Source organism: Labeo rohita, chromosome 20 (genome assembly GCF_022985175.1).
Source record: "Labeo rohita strain BAU-BD-2019 chromosome 20, IGBB_LRoh.1.0, whole genome shotgun sequence".
Taxonomy (NCBI): domain Eukaryota; kingdom Metazoa; phylum Chordata; class Actinopteri; order Cypriniformes; family Cyprinidae; genus Labeo; species Labeo rohita.
In genome coordinates this window covers 1,431,706-1,443,581 of record NC_066888.1, presented here as the reverse complement: position 1 = coordinate 1,443,581, position 11,876 = coordinate 1,431,706, and the positions used below count along the sequence as shown (strand labels likewise).

The 11,876-nt window shown below is 38.5% G+C and overlaps 1 protein-coding gene across 1 annotated transcript; it reads left to right on the top strand.

The window, feature by feature from the left end:
* The first annotated feature begins 917 nt into the window (after positions 1 to 917).
* LOC127183103 (kelch-like protein 10) lies at positions 918 to 7,281 on the top strand. Its single transcript, XM_051138921.1, has 8 exons — positions 918 to 1,058; positions 1,349 to 1,357; positions 4,058 to 4,288; positions 5,082 to 5,279; positions 5,451 to 5,600; positions 6,234 to 6,359; positions 6,931 to 7,022; positions 7,179 to 7,281. The coding sequence occupies exons 1-8, from the start codon at positions 918 to 920 to the stop codon at positions 7,279 to 7,281; spliced, it is 1,050 nt and encodes a 349-aa protein (XP_050994878.1).
* Positions 7,282 to 11,876: the final 4,595 nt, after the last annotated feature.

Below are 11,876 nucleotides of genomic sequence, written 5' to 3'. Positions count from 1 at the left end.
CTATAGCACTTCAGTAAAAGTACACCAAGAAATGAATAAATGATAATACAACTAAATAATTAGACATGCAACAATTATGTTTTCAGAATGTAATTACGTTTATGCTCAAAAAGAGGCTTAAATGGAAAATGATAAGGCTTATTAAAGATGCATTTACAAAAGCACAAACATATTATCACATTTGAAAAGTTAAAAAAGTTTGTGATATATATATACATATATATATATATATATTGTGACGAGTCGACTGCCTCCCCCCCTTATTGTCAGCTGCACCCCGTCGGTAATCGCCGCCCTTCACCAGGCTCCCGACGGGAGTGGGCGTGTGGGAGGAGGAGGGGCGCCGAAACATCCAGGTCTGGCGGCGTGTGATGAGGCACACCTGATGTGAATGAAGCCTCATCACCGCCGCTGTTAAAATGCCGAGCGCGCCTCTCCTCAGGAGACCGGTCTCTTCCCCGTGCATGCACGCTGGTGTCCTCGTGGGTCCAGGAAGGGGTGAAGAGGGAACCAGCGCCGCAGGACGAGTTGCCGGACCCCGCGGGTCCGGATGAGGACCGCACCCGTAACGGCTGACGGGCCAGGATGCCGGGCCGTGTTATCCCCCAGAAGCGCCGCGTAGGTGGAGGAGGACGATGCCGCTAGAGAAGCCGCCGCCCCTCGCACCCCGGACCTGAGCGGGGAGCGCGTGCGGCCGCCGGACTCCGCCCCTTACCTGGACCCTTCCCTTTTGGAACACTACCCCTCCTTCACGGAACCCCGTCACTTCGAGGACACCAGATCCCCCTTTTGTTTTGGACACTTTTTCCCCCTTTTTGGACACTTTGTTTTATTGTTTAATAAAAGCCTCTCCGAGGCCTGACGTCACGCCCACTGTGTCTGTCGCTTTGCTCCGCCCCCGTGACAAGTGGTGGAGAATGCAGGCGTGGGCGGAGCTTAGGCAGTGCAGTGGGAATCACCTGGTGACGTCATCCCCTCTCGCTCGCAAAAGAAGTCAATGGAGATTCGGACCCGGAGGACGGAGAGACGACGGTGACGGCCTCCCAGCCGCTAAAGGGGTAAGTGACTTGTTTCATTTAATATCACTTACCCTGCGGTTGGTTGAGGCTGTCGACTAAATTCCGGTTTCTCTGTCCCCGGTCCGGTGGCGTTGCGAGAGGGAGTCGCCCGGAGAGGAATCCCCGCCCACTCCGACCGCTGGAGCCTGGTTGAGGAAGGTAGCACTCCTGCGTGGGCGGCGACCGGATGACGGGGATGTCGCTTGGGGGGGGGAATGTGACGAGTCGACTGCCTCCCCCCCTTATTGTCAGCTGCACCCCGTCGGTAATCGCCGCCCTTCACCAGGCTCCCGACGGGAGTGGGCGTGTGGGAGGAGGAGGGGCGCCGAAACATCCAGGTCTGGCGGCGTGTGATGAGGCACACCTGATGTGAATGAAGCCTCATCACCGCCGCTGTTAAAATGCCGAGCGCGCCTCTCCTCAGGAGACCGGTCTCTTCCCCGTGCATGCACGCTGGTGTCCTCGTGGGTCCAGGAAGGGGTGAAGAGGGAACCAGCGCCGCACAGTTGCCGGACCCCGCGGGTCCGGATGAGGACCGCACCCGTAACGGCTGACGGGCCAGGATGCCGGGCCGTGTTATCCCCCAGAAGCGCCGCGTAGGTGGAGGAGGACGATGCCGCTAGAGAAGCCGCCGCCCCTCGCACCCCGGACCTGAGCGGGGAGCGCGTGCGGCCGCCGGACTCCGCCCCTTACCTGGACCCTTCCCTTTTGGAACACTACCCCTCCTTCACGGAACCCCGTCACTTCGAGGACACCAGATCCCCCTTTTGTTTTGACACTTTTTCCCCTTTTTTGGACACTTTGTTTTATTGTTTAATAAAAGCCTCTCCGAGGCCTGACGTCACGCCCACTGTGTCTGTCGCTTTGCTCCGCCCCCGTGACTATATATATATATGTGTGTGTGTGTGTGTGTCTGTGTGTCTGTGTATATATATATATATATATATATATATACGTAATGTAATAGTTTGTGAAAATAAAAATATTATGTACAATAAAAATGGGTTTAAAATATTCATATAGTAGTTGATGTTTGTTTTATTTATCATGTTCTCATGTTTATTTTTGTATGTGTTTATGTGAAGTCATAATCTTGTTATAATGTAATACTGGTTTGATTTGTTTGCTATTGGAATGATTTATGTTTAATATTTTTCATAGTGTCATTTTTGGTGTACTGTTTTAAAACCAGTTAGTTAATAAGAATAGTATTTAGTACCCACAAAACATAACCAAAATGCATGTCTCTGTTTTTCAGTTGATAGATAATAACAAGTGAGATTTTAATAATATTTTGAACACTGAAGTATGTCATCATCTTATGTCTGTGTTCAACTCTGCAGGACACCGGCCCTCTAGGAACAAGTTTGGTGACCCCTGACATAGAAGAACCATTTTTGGTTCCACAAAGGACCATTCACTCAACGGGTTTTTAAAGAACCATCTCTTTCTTACTTTTTTATAATCTGAAAAACCTTCTTTCACCACAAAGAACCTATTGTGAAACAGAAAGGCTCTTCAGATGTTAAAGATTCTTTATGGAATCATTAAAACAAAAAAGGTTCTTCTATGGCATTGTGAAGCACCTTCATTTTTAAGAGTGTTCCCAATCCACTGGGTTAAAATAACCCAACATTAGGTAGGTGCTAGTAACCATTTTTAACCCAACTATTTTAAGTGAGTAGACGCTAGTGAATAAGTCAGCATTATTTACTCCACATGTTGTTAATTATTTTGATTATAATGATATCTTGTTTTAGTATTTAAACCATAAACAACTATAAAACTGGCCAATGAGATCGTTGGAATGTTGCATAACTAATGAGCTGTCAATCATTCTAGATTCGTCCGGTAACGGTTTGGAGGTGCTTTCTTTCTTCTGAATACGGAGATTTGTGAGGTAAACATAGAAATGTATGTGGGTAATGAATTTTATGCCGTTAAAGTTGTTCATTTCATTATTAATGCGTTGCTATGATTGTGATTTTGTTTAAAACACTCACTTAAGTCCCTAGTGTTCGTTATTTTGACAGATAAAGAGGAACAATTTAACATGTGCACATTTGGAAATATTAATCGGTTCTAATAGGATTAAATCAAGATTACATCTAATGTTGACCCAAAAGAGTATTATTTATTATTATACTAATTAGTGCTAAACTCTCTGCTAATATCTGTATCATTATATGCCAATTAACACTGCACAGACAAACGTAAACAAGCTGGCTGTTGGATTTAGAATTTTATTAAGACTAACTGTCATGTTCACGCTGGACAGACAGACCGACCCGACAAACTTCGAGAGAGAGTCAGGTAAGTGTGACCGGGTAAAAATGGGCGATGGAAGTTCCAAATATTTGCGGTAACGGGTGGAATAATCGGGCGGGTTGCGGTTTCTGTTTGGACTCAGTTCGGTACACGCTGACAGGCAGCTGCTCTCACACGGTTCCGCGCTTGTGTTCACACTCTGAATGGTGTTCGGGTCGCGGTTTTATGTCAAACGGGTCGGGTACGGAATTAATTTAGTGTTGCTGTCGGATAACGGGTCGGGTGTTAGTCCTCTCTTGTGACAAACGATCAAAATATATTTAATATTTACATATGTTTATTTTAATATTAAAGTCATTTAATTAATTTATCTAAAGTAATTTATTTGTGTTATGTCATTTTATTCGTTTTTGATAAAAAAAAAAAAAGTTTTTATTTATACAGTTTTATTCATTTATGTTTATTATTTTAGTACATCAAATTAAACTAAATGAAACTAGGACATGTTGCTGAAATTGAAAGCTGAAATAAAAAAAAAATAGTTTAAGTTTTATATAATAATAATAATAATAATTATTATTATTATTTATTATTATTATTATTATTATTTTTTTTTTTTTCATAAAACAAGACTTAGTGTCTTAAATCATTTGTCTTCATTTTGCTGAATGTATGTGTAGTTTGACATGGATTCAGATGCACCCACCAGCTCAGACAACGTCCGTTCTGAGATCCTGCTGGCCATCGGGGGATGGAGCTGCGACTGTCCCACCAAAATAATTGAGGCATATGATTCAAATGCAGACAGCTGGGTTAGACTCCCTCTACAGGACGAGCATCCAAGAGCCTATCATGGCACAGCTGTCCTGAATGAGGATGTCTACTGTGTTGGTGGTTTTGACGGAGTACAGTATTTTAACAGTGTTAGGAAACTCAATCTAACCACTCAAACTTGGCATGAGGTGAGTAATGCTGTAGGTCAACAGGTAACTTTAATGTAGCTTCCTGTACAAAAATTACTGTTGTAAAATCTAATGGGTATCAGATTGCACTTTGATTCAGGAGTACTACATGAAGGTGCTCCAAGTTACTTCAAATAATAACATGACCCAAAAAATAAAAAAAATATAATAAATTAATTAATTAAATTCCAACAATTATTGGAGTTTTTGATATAGTTTAATTCATGAATATAATGTATCCACCTTTTTTCTGAGTAACTAATGAGTGGCACCATGACGGGTTCTAATGTTTAGATGCTTTCGTGTTCCAGTCTCCATAGAAATCCATGTTAAAACGGGCTAAAAAAAGATCAACTGAATGAAAACTTTTTCCGTATAATTATAAAAATGTGCGTAGGATTAACGTTGCATTATCGACTCCGAAAATATGTTAATTTGACTAGAAACACAATATAATATAATATTATATAATAGTTTTGAACTAAATGAAAATAAGAAATGTTGTCTTGCTAGCTGAAATAAAATAAGTTTAAGGTTTTTATTTATTTTACAAATAAGTTTAGGTTTTATTTATGTTTTTTTTAAACTTCCACATTTTTATTTTATTTCATGAAATGTCCTTTTTGTACAGCTTTAGTTTTAATTAACTATATTAACCATAATATAATATAATATAATATAATATAATATAATATAATATAATATCATCTTTGGACCAAAATAACCAGTGTTACCTTCATTAATGTTTTTTAATTTACTTTTAATAAATTTGAATTTATATGTTGTGTTGTAGGTGGGTCCCATGTATGAACGGCGATGCTATGTTAGTGTTGCTGTTCTGGATGGGCTCATTTATGCCATGGGTGGCTGTGATGGGTATGAACGTCTAAATTCAGTCGAACGCTACAAGCCAGAAACCAACCAGTGGACAAGGACCGCACCCATGATTGAGCGGAGGAGTGACGCCAGCGCCACCTCACTACAGGGCAGGGTAAGAATATCCACCAATGGCCTTTAAAGTAGAAGGACAGGTGAAATGGAGAAATGGTGGACTATAGTTTGAGAATACTGTAAATGAGAAACAGAATAGCGTATGAAATATGTGTTGTTTTTCTGAACAATTGGTAACATAATGCATATTATTTTTGTGTGTGTTTGGCAGATTTATATCTGCGGTGGCTATACTGGGAGAGAGTGTCTCTTCTCTGCCGAGAGTTTTCACCCTGAGACCAATCAATGGACTCTAATCGCTCCAATGAGAAGCCGTCGCGTCGGTCTTGGTGTCATTGCTTATGGGGGTCTAGTCTATGCTGTGAGTAATAAACACACATCAGTGTTATTTTCAAGTCATTGAAATACTATTATAATTTTTATCAATATTTTGCATTTGAGTTTTTTACAAACTGTATTTTATGATTTCATTTTTGTTAAAGATTTCATCATTTAATTGTTTTTTTTTTTTGTACATCGTTTTATTCCACAGTCCAACTAAATTGTTTTTTAAATAATTTTTTTAAAAAACATTCTTAAAATTGTATTTATTTTTTCAGTTTAACGTTCTTGCACATCATTTTAGTACGGATTAAACTAAAACTAATTGAAAAGTATTAAACAAATTAAAAAGTATATTTACGTCTAGATTTTTCTAGTTTTTAAGAATTTTTAATAGCACTTTATGCGTTTCCTAGAAAATAATTGCACAGTTTTGATTGATTTAAGTTAAACTAAATGAAAATTAGAAATGTTGCCTTGCTGAAAATAAGTTTTAATTTTTTAACATTTTATTTCAAAAACAGTTTATTGTAATAGTTTTAGTTATCTGTAATAACAACCCTTACACACGTACAGAATCATGGGAGCAATTACAGTTTAAAGGTTGCACGTATGTAAATGCATGCAAGGATGGCACAGAAGGCATAAATTAAAAAAGATGTGTTTTTTAAAGGTCGGTGGTTATGACGGTTCTGCAGGTGGCAGTCGTCTGTGGAGTGCAGAAGCATACAACCCGCAAAGAAACATCTGGTGTGATATTGCTTCCATGCACAGTCCACGCAGCAACTTTGGCATTGGGGTGAGATGTGGACAATTAATTGGTCCCATATTGACAATAAGTAGAAAGTTCCATCTGAAAAACTCCAGAAGGCTTCATGGAAACGTCAAAATGAGTAAAGATTGCCCAACGTGTTGGACTATAAAAATATCTACCTAAATCCAGGAGTCAACACATTTTATATTGTGCAGTGTATCCCATTCATTCATTCACTCATTCATTCATTCAGTCTAATCTGTCCCACGACATTTCAACTTCTCATTCTAACATGAAAGTTCTTTACAGTTGTGTTATGGCCCATTGCTTTGGTACAGTATCTGTCATGTGAACTAAAACTGCAAGCATAATATGGTGTTATTCCCTTATCAAGTCTGTTTTTCGCCATGCCTTTCGAAGTGCACATGTGATCAGCTCATGATCCGGTGTTTTCCATGTCTCAGTCCACAGTGAATGCAGTGAACTCCATTTCTGCATGTGCTATGAGTTTAGCTTTATTTGCTTTATGAGTTTAGCAAATTGTTTAATCGATTCATTCATATAAAGGTAAGAACTTTAGATGAACATTTTTTTTAAAATCTTCTTCAAAATCCAGGTTGTGGATCATCAGTTGTTTGCTGTCGGAGGGTACGTTGGGTTTATCCAAACATCTGATGTGGAGCGCTACAATGAGAGGACAAATGAGTGGTAACATCCACTAACACTAAATCTCACACATCTTTTTAATGCCTCCAAAAAAAACCTAACTGCCCAAAAAAGTAAATGAACGCCTAATATCACTCACTAAAAGTTGAATGTATATTTCTTTGCATTCTCAGCATGTGTTTTCTGTTGTCTGCACAGGTCTCCTGCCAGTGGAATGAGCATTATGTGCAGTGGTCTGAGTTGCTGTGTAGTACCACGATTATCTAACACACAGCACAGCCTACATTCCCACCGTCATTAAATAATAAATAGTAACAATGATTTTATAATGAAACAAAAATTAAAATATTAACATTAATTTCTTGTTCATTTTCTAATATTAAAACACCAAGTTTTTATTTTAGTGGAAAACCACAGGGTGCCATTGGAACCGATTCTTTGCTCACAACAGGTTTATAAAAACTCTCTTCTCACTACAAAACTTATTATTATTAAAAACTTTTTATCTTACCGCTAAGAGTTCTCCTCTTCAAGGGGTCATCACATTTTCCACAAGCTGATATGATTCTTAAGGGTTTTAATGAAAAGTCTATAATATACTTTGGTTAAAAATTCTCAGCGGTAGTGTAAAACAACACCCTTTTACCTTGTTTAATTTTTTTTGTTTGTTTTTTTGTGTTTTTTTGCACCCTCAGATTTTCAAATATTGTCCTATCCTAACAAACCATACATCAATGGAAAGCTCATTTATTCAGCTTCCATGTATATAAATATCATAAATCTCAATTTCAAAAAATTTACCCTTATGACAAGGTCACAAATGTTATATTCAGTTTAACTATACCTCACTCTTAGTATGCTTATTATCATTATTAAAATCATCAACACATTTCCATAACCTGTGTATCACCGCAACATGAGTTCTTTTAATGTTTATTTAATAAATGGAAAAATAGTAGTTTGCTTTTAAATGTATGTGCAGAATATACACATTATGTTCTTTCAGGTTTGCCACATCATTTCGACTCGCGTGTCTTCACAACAAACACACCATCAATGCACCTGAAAACACTCACAAGCAGATCATACACAGTCTGAGCTGCTGCCCGACACGCTCCAACAAATAAGGCATGCTCTAAAAGCATGTACAGTGTAAATTGGGATGAACTTTGCTGTACTGCACCTTGCCTCTCTGGCATCTCAAGAATAGCTCTCACTTTTTCTTTGTTCCGTTTCAGGTATGTGCTTCTCAGTTTTTCTTACCGCTTTCTCAGTCTGCTGTCATGCGAGTCTTTGTCTTCTCCCACACAACAATGTCGTCCATTACATTAACAACTCCTCACATTCGTTCTAGATGCTGAGATAAACACCTTTGGGACGCCTCTGGGGCTGATAAAATCCCAAATGGAAGTCTTGAAAAGCTGTACCTCCCAAAGGGTGAGTTAAATTTACAGAGCTTAGAGCTCTCATCATCCAGCCAAATCTGCCAAAAACCCTGATTGGCATCCACCACTGAGAATATCTTGGCTCTGGGCATTTTTTGTAAGAACTTCCTGAAGTGTTTCGAGAGGATAGTGTTCTCTTGTTTAGATCTTGAGGGTGTATGCAGACCCTTCCTTATTGTCACCATACTCAGTCTGTTTTTTGAAGACCCCCATCTCTTTCATATGTTTCAGTTCTCTTCAGTGTCTTTTTTCAGGGCCAATGGAACTGTCCTGGGAGGATGAATCAATGGCATGACCTCAGGCTTTGTCTGAATGTGGTGGACTCCTGGAACCCAACCCAGACCTGTAAACAAATCTTCAAATTCACTCATCTGCTGAGGTATATTCTTTTATTTCGTACATCCTTTTTAAAAACAGTAAGATGACCTGCAACTCGAGTGTACAGCATGTCTCTGTATTGGCATTCATGGCTTTGCTTACCCAAGGGCGACATCTTGTGGCTTGAATATGTCATTAGTTTACGTCTGATGTTCTCGTATCCTTTATTGTCAGTCTTCAATGCCTCCAGATCACAGCATGATTTGACATTACAGTCTGCACCTGTGTCTAACTTTACAGTCAGTTTCTGGTTGTTGAGCTAAAGGGTTTCAGTGCACTCCAGTTTCACTCCAGGCCATAGTTCTCTCTTTTTCACTTCATCCTTCTCATTAATTGGGTACAGTTCAGTTTCTTTTATTCCAACGGTTTCAAGGAACTTTTGTCATCTTGATCATCATCATTTTCCAGCATTGTTTCTCCATCTGTTTGTCCACGACTCACGCACTTCTTTGCAAAATGATTAGTTTTGTGACAGGCCTTGCATACCTGTCCATCTGCAGGGTATTTCTTTGGTTTGTGCTTATATTCACGTTTTGTGCGTTCTGCTGAGACTTATCTTTCTTTGGCTGAATATGTTTTTTTTTTTCCTTTTTCACATTCTTTTGCATATGAATTTTATGCTTGGGAATTTCTGTTTCTTCTTGCAGTGATTTTAATTGACTCACATTGTTGGCACGGCAAAAACTGCTCTTTGTAGGATTATATCAGGTACCCCTAGCAACCTGCCTCTAATTTGGTCATTTGTGATAGCACAAACAATACAGTCCCTTATCAGTTACTCTGTCAGCTCTCCAAATTCACAATGCTTTGCTATATGTTTTAAGTCTGTCACATAAGTGTCAGCAGACTCTGTTAGGCCATGTGCTCTTTGTGAAGAATAAATGTCAGAGGTATGTCAGGTTTTTTCGTGGTTTGCAGTATTTGGCAAATAGCTTTTTTAAGACCTCGGATTTGTCAATATTGTCATTAAATGCGAACATGTTGAATACCTTGATTGCATCATCAAGTGGCACACTTTAGGTTTTCTGATTTCTCTGAGGTTTCCCTCCAAGCTGAGAGCACCCAGGGGCCTCAACAATCCACCATTTATTGTTTTAATAATGTCTGACACCATGCAATGTACTGATGACAAGGAGAACGCATGTGGCTGAGCTGAACTGACTTTACTTGTGTCTGCCCAGTAATCAAATCATTTTGCATAATCATTCATTTTTATTAGATTTTTTAAAAATGTTTTATTTTGATTGTTGTTTAATCTTATAATTGCGGGCATTCATGGAACATTTGTCTTCACAGATAAGACAGAACATTTTAGTTTCAATGTTTTATAGGATGCTCATGTGAATCGGTTTGGTATAACACCACTTGTTGGATTTGTGCTGTTTAGATGAAGTCGAAGCGTCAAAATGTACAAAACTGAGATTATTCAATAAACCTTGCTCATTTTTTATTAATCATCACTTTCCACTTTCCTCTGTCAAGCTTTCAGACAGACAGAAGACTTTTGGTGAATACAGGTTTGGATATTTTTGGGGTATTTATGATAGAGAATGCAATATTTCTGGACATTTGATCTAATAGTTATTGAGTTTGGTAGCTGAACACAAATTAAATCAGTACATGTAATCAGTAAAGGAGTTACATATAGACAAACCAATTTTAAATGTGATACAGGTTTTAAACCAGAGGTCTGATCACAAATGCAGGCACCAGATTTTACTAGATTTTAGTAGGTATTATTATATTATTATGGCAATAGGTACTGAAAGCTTTCAAACTTGACAAAATAAAAGTTTGATAAATCATTTTTTTATATTCTTTACAAATTATATAATGGGGAAACAGTTGAACTGCATTTTAATCAAGAGGAACAAAGTCAGATTCAGACATAAAAGCAGTATTATAAGGTCATTAGGAATGCATTCAACAAAATATATAATGAAAAAAAGGAAAACATAATTGCATATTTTCACTCCAGAGAAATAGGACTGTCACCATTTCATAAAGTCATCTAGGATTTGGAAACACGATTTTGTGTCACTATTTTTGTTTATAGTTTCACCAAAATTTTCCATGATTCCACCATGATTTTCACCAAAACTGACACAAACCATCTTCAGACCATCCTGATCTTTTTTGTCTGTTGTCGTGAGACTGGTCTTGGTAGTATTCTTGGATCATGCCGAGAACAACGATACCAATTATGCCATAATAGGCTGAATTTTCTGTCTGCTGTTTTGATTTTCTTAGAAAACCTACAGTATTTTTTCAAACTCCTCCTAGACTTTTGGTCCTATTTTCACCAAATTCGACTCAGATCATCTTCAGACCATGCTGACAAAAAGTGATCAAAAGTTTTTCGATAGGCCAAACTGTTTTCAAGTAATGCATCAATTAATTTGTTGGCATGATGGCAACCTGATACTGAGGCTGCAACTCTGCAGTATTTCAGCATGTTGACTCCAAAATGTTCAGGTCACACTGACCACACTATAACAATTTGCTAATGCTGACACCTATTGGTCAAAAATGATAAACCAGTAAAATCATATTCCTGTTGATTTTATTTATTTTTTTTTTAGCCATTTTGTCTAAAGTCATCCTAAAATGGTTTTAATTACTCATTGTTGCAGTTGGTCTGACACTCCATGCCATGCTTAGCTCCTCATTTGCCGCTGTTGTGCTCGCTCCCTTAGCTGCTGCTTTCAGCTAGATTTCATTTTAGATTTTGTTACCTTGTAAGGTTTTTAATATAGGGAAATTAGCTTGGCTGTACTGTTCAGATAAAACAACATGTCAAAGAATCATCATAAAATCGTGAATTATGATTTCTCTGAAAAAAATTGTGAATGATATTTCTACCTTATTGCCCACCCCTAACATATGTATCCTGTGTATACATATGTGTGTGTGTGTGTGTGTGATTACACACACCAATTCAGATCATAGTAACAACTTGCAGAACAGTTTTAGCATGTTAACGAAGCATGCTACGTGTATGTAATCAGCAGATCTAGGCAGGTGGAGCTGGGGGAGGTGTAGAGTTTCCGCATTATTATTGCACTATTATTAC